The 13,438-nt window shown below is 35.6% G+C and overlaps 1 protein-coding gene across 2 annotated transcripts; it reads left to right on the plus strand.

The window, feature by feature from the left end:
* Positions 1-6,233: 6,233 nt before the first annotated feature.
* LOC107641558 (protein CLAVATA3 INSENSITIVE RECEPTOR KINASE 2) lies at positions 6,234-10,856 on the plus strand. 2 transcript variants are annotated; one of them, XM_088502254.1, is made up of 12 exons: positions 6,341-6,632; positions 6,711-6,800; positions 6,869-7,001; positions 7,091-7,162; positions 7,503-7,646; positions 7,796-7,867; positions 8,005-8,064; positions 8,180-8,280; positions 8,366-8,497; positions 8,571-8,915; positions 9,448-9,827; positions 10,218-10,856. In XM_088502254.1, the coding sequence occupies exons 2-12, from the start codon at positions 6,713-6,715 to the stop codon at positions 10,623-10,625; spliced, it is 1,935 nt and encodes a 644-aa protein (XP_088358380.1). In that variant the 5' UTR covers positions 6,341-6,632; positions 6,711-6,712; the 3' UTR covers positions 10,626-10,856. The 2 variants fall into 2 exon arrangements, with proteins under 2 accessions (XP_016200532.2, XP_088358380.1); XM_016345046.3 differs by having other exon boundaries at positions 6,234-6,800.
* The last annotated feature ends 2,582 nt before the right edge of the window (positions 10,857-13,438 follow it).

A 13,438-nucleotide genomic window follows, 5' to 3' on the forward strand; every position in this document is an offset into this window, starting at 1 on the left:
GACATATATATTAATATTTTCAATACTCGTATTCTTTGAGATCAATAATTATAATCTTGGGATGAAATATAATTTTAAGGTGACTTTGATTCCGAATGGGTAGATCTATGAATTAAATGCATCTATTTAAATTAATAATGTTTGAAAAAAATTTAAAATTGTCTTATTAATTATTTATTAATTATTATTTATTATAATTAATAATTAATAAATAAAATAAATTTAAATTTTTTTTATTTTTTTAGTATTACTGTAACTAAATATCAATCTATTTTTTTACTAAGCCTCAATTCTAATTAATGAAAATATATTGATAAAATAAAAGGCATCAAATTATCCAACAACACACTCTAACACGAAAATTTTATTTAATTAATTTTATTAGTTTGTAATTGTAATAACAAAATTAGTCACTAAATTAATTATTATATATCTATATATAAATATTATAATATTTTATATACCTTTAATATATTTTAGGACAATTTTTTTAAATAAATAAAATTGAGATCAATTTTATATGATTATACATTTTGGAAAACAAAGTAGCAAATCCATTTTTTCATGAATTTATAGAAACTACTACTAGCAGTAGCAGATTAGGATATAACGTAGATTGCTACTGGCAGCCGCAGTTTACGTGCATTGGGAGGTGAACAGAAATCGCTATAGGCAGTAGCGATTTCTCTAAAATATAGTTTCGCCATAAACCGCTATAGGCAGTACCGATTTATGCATTGGGGGCGTTGAACGTAAACCGCTAGAGGCAGTAGCGGTTTACGTGGAGTGTGCGTCTATATAAACCGTGGCATGCAGCCGCATATTTTATTTGTGTGGCTTTTGAGTTTGATTAGAGAGAGAAAATTCTAGAGAGAAGGAGGAGCACTTGAAGAAGGGATTTGGGACTTTTTGAGCGCTGACCTTCAATTGGAGATCATGGCCGACGAAGAGAGCTTGTACCGACTAAACGGTGTTGTCCATATTGCCGGTGCCATTGCCGACAAGGTTAGCTTTGTTTTATTTATCTGAGCATTAATATTTGTTAGATAGGTTATGGAATGTAGGGTATAAGATCTAGAATATTAATCTAAATCTTATACTTGAGTGTTAGATGTTACTTAGAATGTGGAATGTAATATCGATTTATGTTAGGTTAAATGACACTAAAATAAAGGTTAAAGAAAATTTTATTTTAGGATTCCAATTTTAATTATTCGGTTTAAAATATAGCTAAGAACTTGGTATTTAGCCAGAAATCGATTTTTATTGAAAACATATTTTTTTTTATGTTTCCTTGAAAATCGGGTTTTGAAGTTTATAACCGGTTTTTGAAGTATGCAATGAATCAAAGATTTAAGAATTTGATTTTATAATTGAATAATAATTTACTTAATTAATTGTTTAATTATGTCATTGTGTGGTAATATTTATTTATTTATTCGGTCTAAGTAGTTAAGATTTTTCCGTATTGCATGTAAATTTTAACAACGTTGTGTGTGTCTTTCGTGCATGGCGTAGCCAAGTAGGTGTATCTATAGTGTGAGGCAGCAATAAAATATGCCAATGCATGACAGAATCATACCTTATTTAGAGAGGGCTGGTTTGTACCACTTGGCCAGGCTAAACGGTCGTTGGTTCTGGTTGGATGAGCCTATGGTTAGTGCGTTCATTGAGAGGTGGCGTCCCGAGACGCATACTTTTCATATGTCTTTTGGAGAGTGCACAGTTATACTGCAAGATGTGGCGTTTCAGCTTGGGTTGCATATTGATGGGAGGGCTGTTAGTGGTTACCTTGCAGAGTTTGAAAATTTCATGGAGGGTGGCCGACCAGCTTGGGAATGGTTTCAGGAGTTATTCGGTGAGCTGCCACCACCGAATAAGGTGAAGCAGATGACCCTCCACTTCACATGGTTTCATGAGAGGTTTCGGGTGTTGCCATAAGATGCGACCGAGGATACTGTTCGCATATACGCACGTGCCTACATCATGATGTTGTTATCCACTCAGTTATTTGGGGACAAGAGTGCGAACCGGGTTCATATTCGGTGGTTACCCTTTGTGGCGAATCTTGCTGACATGGGGAGTTATAGTTGGGAGTCTGCCGCGTTGACATGGTTGTATCGATGCATGTGTCAAGTGGCGAACAAAAATGTTACCAACTTGGCGGGTCGGCTTCAGCTGCTACAGAGTTGGATATTCTGGCGGTTTCCCTTGTTGCGGCTCTCTGGGTTTGATGATTTTTCATTTCCATTAGCATCCAAGTATTATTTATTTGGTGAAATTTTGTAAAATCTTATATGTGGTTTGATGCATTCAGTTTGTAACGGTTGATTATCATTTTGGTGGGCTACCTACTTACCTCCAAACGATGGGAAAGAGCAAAGGGTTATAAACTATCGCCTTGCATTAGATCGATTGACCGCTCGAGATGTAAGTATTATGTCTGTGGTTGGTTTTAAGGTTGTGGTTCATCTTGCTGCCTATATGTACATTCTTTTATGACTTTTGACGATGTCCAATTTTCAGATTGTATGGGAGCCTTACTCCTCACTTGACGTACTTGCTGTGGTTCACCCCGAGATCCTTACGGATGAGCATTCTCGGTTATGGCGAGCGGTGACTAGCTTGATATACTTTGCTGTGATCGAGTGGCATCAAGTTGATAGGGTAGAGGCATAGCTTGGAGGGGTTCAGCATGTTTTAGAGAGGGCTTTGAACATAGACTGGTTGCATGCTAAGGATGGGAGAGGCGGAGATAGGTGGTTCTCCCATTACTATTAAGCAGTCTGTGGTCGCTCGATATGGATGTGGCCAAACATGTGTGCGGTCCGTTATACCTGCTAACTTCCCAAGTGCTCTTCCGTTGCCGCAGTGGGATACGAATCATCCACGTGCACCCTTTTTCAAACTCCTTGCACTTCCCTTGATATTTGAGATGGTCCGATTCCATCACCCTGTACTCAACTCCACACCGGATGCTGTAATACTTCACACTCAGCACAGCTTCCTCCTTACTCTGGAAAGATTGGCCAATATGAAATTCCATCAGATCGGTTGCATCATGTAGACCCTGACCCACATTGGTCACCCCCACCTCTCGTTGTTCGCCTATGGCTTCCAAGTTTAACGCTGACAAGTGTGGAGGATATTGCTGTGTCTCGGAACCCGATGCTCCTTGGGGTGTATGTGTATTGCTCGGAATATCATCCTCACTATCCCCAACAATGTCGTCCGGCTCATCGGCTGAATCATCATCTCGCATGACATTTTCAACATGATCCGTTCCAACCTAAAAGTCAGTATCGGGAACACCACCAGGCACACTATCAGTACCAACCGCAACACATGGAGGATCGTGGATCCGACCGGAAGGTGCTACCACCGGCATTGACGTTGAGGCACCATCCATCGTCGTCGACTGAGGATTCGGCGCTGATGCCCCAGAGCTGTCGACGACATCTTTTAACTTCGCAAACAACTCGGGTATTCTGACATCCGAAAAAGTCCGCCGACAGTGAAACAAGACTTGCATGTCTTCATCGGACCCTATCACAAACGTCTCGTATTTTACACCGGCCAACACAATGGCAATGGAAATCTTGTAGAACAATTTTTTAACCCACTTTGTCCCACACACACCAAACTTCTGTAATATGCTCTGTTTTATCTCTGCCAACGTACTCGACGACCGGATAAAAACACTAAGCGGTTCCCTATCCGTAAATTTAACACCGTGCCTTTTTTTTTTCCTAGAGCAATGTACCAAAGCCACAAAACTCTCCTCACCATCCATTTGTGAGAAATGACACACTCTTCTTTCCCCAATAATGCCCTAGAGGGGGTATTTATAGGCAACCAGCCTCGACGCACACTCTACGTAAATCGCTACTGCCTCTAGCGGTTTACGTTCAACGCCCCCAATGCATAAACCGCTATTGCCTGTAGCGATTTATGGCGAAACCATGTTCTATAGAAACTGCTGCTGCCTATAGCGGTTTCTGTTCACCTCCCAATACACGTAAATCGCGGCTACCAGTAGCGGTTTACGTTCTACCCTAATCCGCTATTGTCTATATTACTAATGTTACAATTAAAATGTGCTATATGTTATTTTTTATTATAACTAAAATTGATTTTTTTTAAATTAAGGAGTTCTCTCCTCCTCTCTCATTTTTATTTATTTTTTTCATTCTTTTACCACTTTATCTCTCCTATATATTATTATCAATGACTAATGACAAATTTGACAATCAAATATGTAACATAACATTCTCTAATTGTATTCAAATTAAATTAAAATTAAAATATTAAAATTGAAATATAACTATATTATATATTATATATTACTAACTAATTCAATAACCAAAATATGTCACATTATACTCTCTTATTAAAATTAAGAAGAAACATTTTCTTTTAAAATTAATAAACTTTTTTCCTACATTCTCTTATCTACGTCTCTCCCATTTCTATTTCTCTCTATCATTCTCACTCTATATATAATTTATAATTTATATTACTAATTTGACAAATCAAAATGTGTCACTAGTTATTTTTCATAACAATTAAAATAAAATTATTTCTTCCAAAATTAACAAACCCCTCTCTCATTCTTATTCTTTATCTTTCTCTCTCTTTTCTCTTATTTTCTATTTTCTCTACCTTTCTATTTTACAAAAAATAAAATTAACAATATAGTATAATTAAAATAAAAGGTATTATTATTATATACATATTTTTTTATTTAATTTTAAATTTTACTACTTATCTTTCTAATCTATATTTTCACTTCTCTTCCTTCTTCAAATATTTATTACATATAATTAAGGGAGAATACTAATGTTATGATTAAAAGTTAGATTCAAGATTTAATTATTTAAAAAAAAATAATTTTGAGTTAATTTTATAACTATTAATATAATTTTTTTATATTAATATCTAATTATATTTTTATATACATAAAGAGAAAAAATATTATTTTTAAATAGTAAGTATAAAAATTTTATTTTTATTTGTGCAACAAACTTAATACCTAATCAAATATAAAAATATACATGTTAAATTCTTTCAAATTTTAGATAACGAATACTAAAATTAATTAATAGTAAAAAATTAAACTCTTTAATATGAAAATAATAACTGAAAATCTTTTATTTGATTTTTTTATTTACGGAAATTCTGATCTTCTTAGCCGACAGAATTTTTGTCTCCTACGACCTTTTTATAAAAGTAGTTTAATTCTATAAATTTTTTGTATCATAATATATAATGTCAGGACAAAACTAATGTAATTTTAAAAAATTTATATTCCAATAATATTATTATGGCTAAAAATGTTGGAATAAATTATTTCATTAACCTAGATCATCCATATTGAATCACCAAAATATATCATAATGCGTATTTTTAATCATAGAAATTAGAAATTGATAGAAGGATTGTCTCAGTCTTGTGGTTCTTTTGATCTTCCTCAACTAAAGCATTCTGTATCTGTAGGGCTGAATTGTAGCTCTTTTGACAGGAAAGAGCGACAAAGGCGGCTTTGGTATATTGGGACCGAAATCCTGAAGGTCTATTTATATTTGAGTATGACATTCATTAAACCATAAAACCCAAATAAAATAGTATATAAAGTCTAAAAGACAATATATCTAAAATCTAAAAGATAATTATCTAAAGAACAAAAGATAACATTTGGTTTTATTTTCATTTAATTCCAAATTAAAGTAATTATGACTTATTCAATTTACCATTTATAGCAATAAATAAGATCACTATTATATAAGTTATTTAATTTGAAATAGCATCATTTGTGATTATAATTAATATATATATTGTCCACAAACAAATTAAAAAATTAAAATAATATTCTAATAAAAAATACTAATTAATTTATAAAAAAATATTAATAAAATCTTTTAAAACAATAAATATAAATAAATGAATTCAAATTAAAATTTTTTATTCTAATTATAAAGATTAATTTAAAAATAATATGTCTATATTTACTATTCTAAAAAATTTGATTAAAACTTTTTTTCTTTACGAATTAATCTCTTGAAAGTGTAATTGCTCGAGTGTATTTGTGGCTTTACTCATTTTAATAATGATTGTGATAATCCATAGAAGGAAAAGAGGAAGGGGTGGTGGTAATGATGAGTGTGTTGAAGAAATGCAGGGACCCATCCATTGTCACTATCTCTGTTAATGTGACCCAACAATTGGCTGCGCACAACACCATGTCTTTGTCAAATCAAACTGCTCCCTCCAATCCCTCTATCACCATCACTCCCTCTCTATTCTCTATTATTAATTCAATACTACTAACTCTACTACTACTATCATAATAATCATATAATAATAATAATACTAATTATGAAAAACGAGAGCAGAATTGGAGCACAAGCTATTAGCAAAAGCGATGGACGTTTTGATTCTGGCTAGCTGAAGGCTCATTAATCTCATTATTATTATTAGTATTAGTATTAGTACTATCTAATCTTTTCTTCTCTAACCATCTAAAATTCTGCGCTCAAGTCACACACATTTCAATTTCCCTTTTTCTTTCTTTTGTTGTAAAGCGAAGCTGTCTTGTGCTCCATCAAAAATTGAAATTCATTCATTGATATTAGGTTAGATATTATTACTGCTTTTACTTTTGGTAATGCTTGTGCTTGTGAGCTATGTTGAAATCCGTTGTTGCTCTATAGTCATGGCGCTCTACTCGGTGGTTCTCCTTCTCGTCCTTTTCCTCTCGCGTGCCGCACTCTCTTCATCTGCGGAGCCTCGCAACCACGAAGGTACGTACCTCTTGTCTTCTCTTGTGGCTTCTTTCTTTGGAGCGGAATTCATTGACTGAAATGTGCAGTGGAGGCTCTAATGAGCATCAAGTGGAGTCTCACTGATCCTCACGGTGTGTTGAGTAACTGGGATGAGTACTCAGTCGACGCTTGCAGCTGGGCCATGATTACTTGCTCCTCTGATTCCCTTGTTATTGGCCTGTTAGTCTTCTTCTTCTTCTTCTTCTTCTTCTTATTCGTTGTCGTCTCAGGGATTTTACACTTCATTCCTTTTGTTTGTTTGTGTGCAGGGGAGCGCCGAGCCAATCTCTCTCTGGAACTTTGTCTGCAGCAATTGGAAACCTAACAAATCTTCGCCAAGTGTGAGGACTCAGAACAAATCTTCTTTCCAATTTTGCATTCATATTTGTCTCTTTCAATGCTTCTTTTTTCTGTAGCTAAGCTTTCAACTTTTTTCTTCTACAAACGCTACCTGTTTATCTTGTTTTTCTTCTTGTTTTGGTTATTACAATTACTGGTTTCTAAGTAGTGCTTGTCCTTATGTGTATTCACCTCAACATCTTCCTTTTTCTTTCTTTCTTCCAGTATTCCTTTAGTTTTCGTTTTCATGTCTTTAGTAATTAGTATTGGAGTTTGTATCACCTTCTGAGAAACCTAAGCATAATTCTCCACGTTGGAACCTTCCTTTATGGGTGAATGCAGGTTACTGCAGAACAACAATATTTCAGGTCGAATTCCGCCGGAGCTTGGAACCCTTCCAAAGCTTCAGACATTGGATCTTTCCAATAATCGATTCTCTGGGGTGATTCCTTCCTCTCTCGGCCAATTGGATAGTCTCCAATACCTGTGAGTAGTTTCTTATTTTGTTTTTCCTTTTATTACCATTTTTTAAGGAATAAATTGATTTATTAATTCTGAGATGATACTACTTGTGTTATTTGAAATCTTATATTATCATTATTATTTATGTAAAATGTGGAATGCAATGAGAGCAGGAGGCTCAACAACAATAGCTTGTCAGGACCCTTTCCTGTTTCACTGGCCAAAATCCCACAGCTTGCTTTCTTGTGAGTATGGATATATACCAATTACCCTTTTCCTCACGCATACCAGTGCCTTGAAAATCGAAACCACATGCAACTTCTTGTTAACACTATTTCTATTTAGCTCTGATGTGATGATGATGACTCTATGCATTATTCAGGGACTTGTCTTATAACAATCTAAGTGGACCATTGCCCAAGTTTCCAGCAAGGGCATTCAAGTATGGTGTCTCTTCCCCTGTGTGTGTGCGTGTGTTTGATAGTGCTGTATTATTTTATTGTATACATTATTTTTGAACTGTTTCCTTTTGTCTTTTGTTCACTGTTACTATGTAGTATTGTGGGAAACCCATTAATTTGTGGAAGCATCACTACTGAAGGTTGCTCTGGATCAGCAACTCTTATGCCCGTTTCCTTCTCTCAAACATCATCACAAGGTACCTATCTTTAACGTTTAGCTGTCTTGTGCCTCTTGTTTTATTTATACAACATTTTAAACCTATTTGACATCTCCTTGTTTAGGAAAACACAAGTCCAGAAAAATAGCAGTTGCACTTGGAGTTAGTCTTAGTTGTGCTTCTCTCATGGTTTTGCTCTTTGGGCTCTTTTGGTATAGACATAAACGACAGCACCAGGCCATCCTGTTTATTGGTGGTAGGTAGCACAACATCACAGTTCTTAGATTATGTATGAGGAATAGTTAGTTATGATTTTTGCTTTGCTGCAGAATATAAGGAAGAGGGAATTGTCAGCTTGGGAAATCTCAAGACTTTCACGTTCAGAGAGCTCCAACAGGCAACAGATAGTTTCAGCTCCAAGAACATACTTGGGGCTGGAGGTTTTGGCAACGTTTATAGGGGAAAACTTGGTGACGGCTCTATGGTGGCAGTGAAAAGACTGAAGGATGTTACTGGAAGTTCTGGTGAATCACAGTTTCGAACTGAATTGGAGATGATCAGTTTGGCAGTTCATCGCAATTTACTTCGCTTAATTGGATATTGTGCTACTCCTAATGAAAAGCTTCTGGTTTATCCTTATATGTCCAATGGCAGTGTGGCATCCAGGCTTAGAGGTAGGTTTATCTCACTACCCCATAAAGCATGTGATCACACAATGTTTGTTACTATATATTTTAGTAGAACTTAGTTATGTGGTCTTCGTTTTGCATTTAAATCCTGTTATGGTCTTTGATCTGCACCTATCATGTTTTGGATTTTAATATTAGGACTTAATTATTTTTTCAAATTTGACTCTTTTTCTCCTGTATTCTGAAAAATAATTTTGGATGTCAGGCACCTACACATAATTTGTCTCTAGTTATCAATATCTTATGTATTCAATAATATTTAAAATACTTGGAAGACCATCATGATTTCAAATATAAGCTTAAAATGTTCTGAATCAATCTATTGAGAACTTGTTTTAATTTCAAGTCCAATTGATTGTTTCTTTCCATATTTACAAAAATGTATTGATTGTTTCTTTCCAGGTTTACAAAATGTATATTCTAGGCATTAAATCCTTGTTCTTTACTTAAATTCCTTATAATGGAAGGCTTAGTTTAGCTAGTAAATCTTGGACTTAAATCCTTGTTGAATATATAGGCAAACCATCCTTAGATTGGAACACAAGAAAGAGGATAGCAATTGGAGCTGCGAGAGGACTTCTGTATCTGCACGAGCAATGCGATCCAAAGATAATACACAGAGATGTAAAAGCTGCTAATGTTCTTCTTGATGACTACTGTGAGGCTGTTGTTGGTGATTTTGGCCTTGCAAAGCTCCTTGACCATTCTGAATCCCACGTGACAACCGCGGTCCGTGGCACTGTTGGGCACATTGCTCCAGAGTACCTTTCCACTGGCCAATCTTCTGAGAAAACTGATGTATTTGGTTTTGGCATTCTCTTGCTAGAGCTCATAACTGGAATGACAGCACTTGAGTTTGGGAAAACTGTGAATCAAAAAGGCGCTATGCTAGAGTGGGTAAGTCTATTCTCTGGTCCCAAAACAAACTGTTAATTTCCATTCTTAATAATCAAAACGATATGTCAGTATTAATTGTGGTATTAATTTTAATCATCGTAGTTATATTTATGCATCATAGCATTCTGTTAAGAGAATGCTAAACTTTATGAGGACACTTCTGCTTGTGCAATTGTTCATTTACGTATTTCATTTGTATCAACAATATTTGAAGAATCATGGAAAACTTGAATTCTTCGGTATGTTAATGTATTATACACGAAAGATATGTAGTATGTAGTTATGTACTATGATATTAATAGGATGTGCTCAATATGGCTATAGTGATTGAAGCATGAGAAATGTTTAGACTTTAACAGAGTTGAAATCAAAATTGGTATGTTGTAACAGGTTAGGAAAATACAGCAAGAAAAGAAGGTTTCGGTGTTGGTGGACAAGGAGCTAGGGAGCAACTATGACATGATAGAGGTGGGGGAGATGCTTCAAGTGGCTTTACTATGCACTCAATATTTGCCAGCACATCGCCCCAAGATGTCCGAGGTGGTCCGAATGCTTGAAGGCGATGGACTTGCTGAGAAGTGGGCAGCATCACATAGTAATAATCATGATCGGAATGTTAGTCATGGCATGACCCCAAGCAATAACAGTGGCCACACATCATCCCGCGCCCCTGCCCCTGCATCAAAGCATGATGACAGTGTTCATGATCGTACAAGCATGTTTGGCACCACAATGGATGACGATGATGATGAACGCTCCTTGGATTCCTATGCCATGGAACTCTCTGGTCCTAGGTAAATTACCAAGGCTTTCAATAGGAAGATTAGAAAAGAAAAGGGAAATGAGATCTATTGGTCATATATAATCATAATTCTTTATTTTTTTTTCTTATAAAATTGTTATTATTATTAAACTTGGGTTATTCTAGGATTTAATCAGTGTATATGGTTCTGTAAAACACATTATCATGTTGGGTTTGTGTTTTAATTGTAAATATGAGTTTGAGTGGAGTTGTGGTAGTAGTACAAAGTGGCGTGCTTTTGGATGCAAAAAAGAACGGTAGAAATCAAGGTGTAACTAGGTTTAGTGCGTATAGTCGTATAGGGTAGGGTGGATGGAGTACAATGATCATCAAAGATTCTTTGCTCTCAAGTATGTGAATCAAGAAGAGAGGAGAGGGTGTCATGCAGCAGAATATTGATACTGATGGTTTTGACTGAAGAAGGGAAGAGAGAGAGAAGGGATGTGGGATTTGGGATGGGATGGGGGCACATGAATTTTCTGTGTGTGTTCAAAACTTTGAAAGTGTGAGTGAAGGTCACAGAGTCTCTGCTTTTCAGCTGTTACATGTCTTTTTCCTTCAGATGCTTTTGCAGGGTCACGCGTTACTTTATTCATTTATTTTCCCCCTCTCAATACGGTCACCTCTTTTTATTGGGTGTTTTTACCGCTTTTATCACTTTCTGTCTTCGTGCTTTATCTGCTTCAGTCTTATATGGCGTGGCGTGTTATTTGTCCAAATAATTAAAATGATGTTAATGCATAAATTGCTAGAACGTTCAAAGTGATGTATCATATCACAAATGAGCTTACTTTGTATGTGATACATATATTATGTATGAAGTGAATCTCACATATGACATATATCAGAAATAAGAGAGGAAAATGTAGCTCATTTTCAAGTTAGTGTATATAATAAAATAAGAGAATGCAAGGGATATAGATAAGAATATTAGATACTTTCATCAAGTAGTCTTGGCCAGAAGGAGGAATAATAAAATTAATTCATGGGAGGTTGGTAAGGAATTAGGCTAGGATTCAGGTTGCGATTAGAGGATTCTTCCAAAATGCCAAATTACCAACGAATGCAAATGTAACGTGGGTGACGTTGGCGCCAAAATTTGTAGGTGTGAAGGAGATCAAAGACCTTCGGTCGCTTAATATGGTTAGATGTGTGTACAAGGTGCCAGATTTGGTGGGAGAGACCCAGAATGCATTTGTAAAGGGATGGAAAAATACATGATGGAGTGCTCATTGCATGTGAAACGGTTGACGCACAAGAAGACGGCAATTATCAAACTAGATTTTCAAAAGGCATATGATAGGGTCAGGTAGAGTTTTATAGATATCGTGTTACAAAAGATGGGTTTTGGTCATAGATGGAGGGTATGAGAGTAGGAATGTGTAAGTACAACATCTATATCGGTTCTGATTAATGAGTTACGTCCAAGCCGTTCAAGATGGAAAGAGGTCTAAGACAAAGAGATCTTCTATCTCCATTCTTATTTGTTCTTGTTGATGTGTTGCATAGGATGGTGGGAGAGGCAGTCAGGAATGAACGCATATCTCCACTGCTAGTTGGGAGAGATAATATAGAACTGTCACATCTATAGTTTGCAAATGACACTATGTTGTTTTGCCCTCCAAAGATGGAGACAATTTTGAATTATAAGAGGCTTTTGCGATATTTTGAGCTTATGTCTGGCCTGACAATTAATTTTGACAAGTCAAATTTAATATCGGTTAATTGCGAGCCGGAGTGGGTGGCAAATATGTGTGGGTTGCTAGGGTGCACAAAAGTTGTTCTACCTAAGAGATACTTTGGAATTTCTTTAGGAGCAAACCATCGATTGGTGAAGATCTGAAAACCAATTATAGATAAGGTGGAAGAGAAGCTCAGTCTCTAGGAATCAAAGGTACTCAACAAAGTTGGAAAGTTAGTTCTTATTAAGTCTGTGCTCAATAGCTTGCCGGTCTACTATCTTAGTTTATATAAGATGTCAAAGGCGGTTGCAGAGAAGTTGATAGCATAGCAAAGGAGATTTGTGTGGAGTAAAGAGGATGGAAACAATGGTATGCCTTTTGTTAAATGGGAAGTGATATAGGCGCCAAAAAAATTAGGTGGTTTGGGAGTGGGAGATGCGGTGATTAGGAATATAGGGATTCTATTTAAGTGGTGGTGGTGTTTTTTAAAGGAGGATTGTTTATTGTGGAAGAAGATTGTATGCTCTTGTAATAATTTGGATCTTAATATAATGTTATCAAATTAGACTCTACCTTCAAAAGGGGTCTGTGGAAACATATTTGTCAGATGAAATACAAGATGATTAGTGGGCTTTCTATGGAAATAGGGGAAGGAAGAAGAACTCGATTTTGGGAAGACAATTGGTTATAAGGTGGGCCTTGAAAGGAAGTTTTTCGAGACTTTTCTCTGTTTCAAACCAATAAGATCTGTCATAGGAGACGGTGGGTTTTGGAATGGATTATAATAGATATGAAATTTCTATTGGAGGAAAGAGTTGTTTTAATAGGAGTTGGCACTTGTCAACTAACTTCATGAAAGGTTAAGGCCAGATAAACTATCAATTGGTGGAGAGGATATAGTTGTGTGAAAATTTGATAAAAAAAAATGTATTTTCTCTACTAACTTCTTTGTGCAGGTGTTGCAGTCAAAGATTATTTCGCAGGAAGTCACAAGTTATAGCTTCACTAGTGCAATTTAGAGAGGGTTGGTCTCGACAAGAATCGAGCTTTTCGCATGGTTTGTCTTAGTGGGAAGGGTGAATACTAAAGAACGTTTAAGTAGATTAGGAGTCATTCATCAAAGTGAT

This window comes from Arachis ipaensis, chromosome B1, assembly GCF_059453495.1.
Source record: "Arachis ipaensis isolate K30076 ecotype BB chromosome B1, ASM5945349v1, whole genome shotgun sequence".
Lineage (NCBI taxonomy): Eukaryota > Viridiplantae > Streptophyta > Magnoliopsida > Fabales > Fabaceae > Arachis > Arachis ipaensis.

Excerpts from the sequence above, each read along its gene's own strand:
- LOC107641558 (XM_016345046.3), top strand. The coding sequence starts at position 6,665 with ATGCTTGTGCTTGTGAGCTATGTTGAAATCCGTTGTTGCTCTATAGTC. Across the intron at positions 8,065-8,179 it reads TTTCCAGCAAGGGCATTCAA|TATTGTGGGAAACCCATTAA; the intron begins GTATGGTGTCTC and ends GTTACTATGTAG. Across the intron at positions 9,828-10,217 it reads AAGGCGCTATGCTAGAGTGG|GTTAGGAAAATACAGCAAGA; the intron begins GTAAGTCTATTC and ends ATGTTGTAACAG.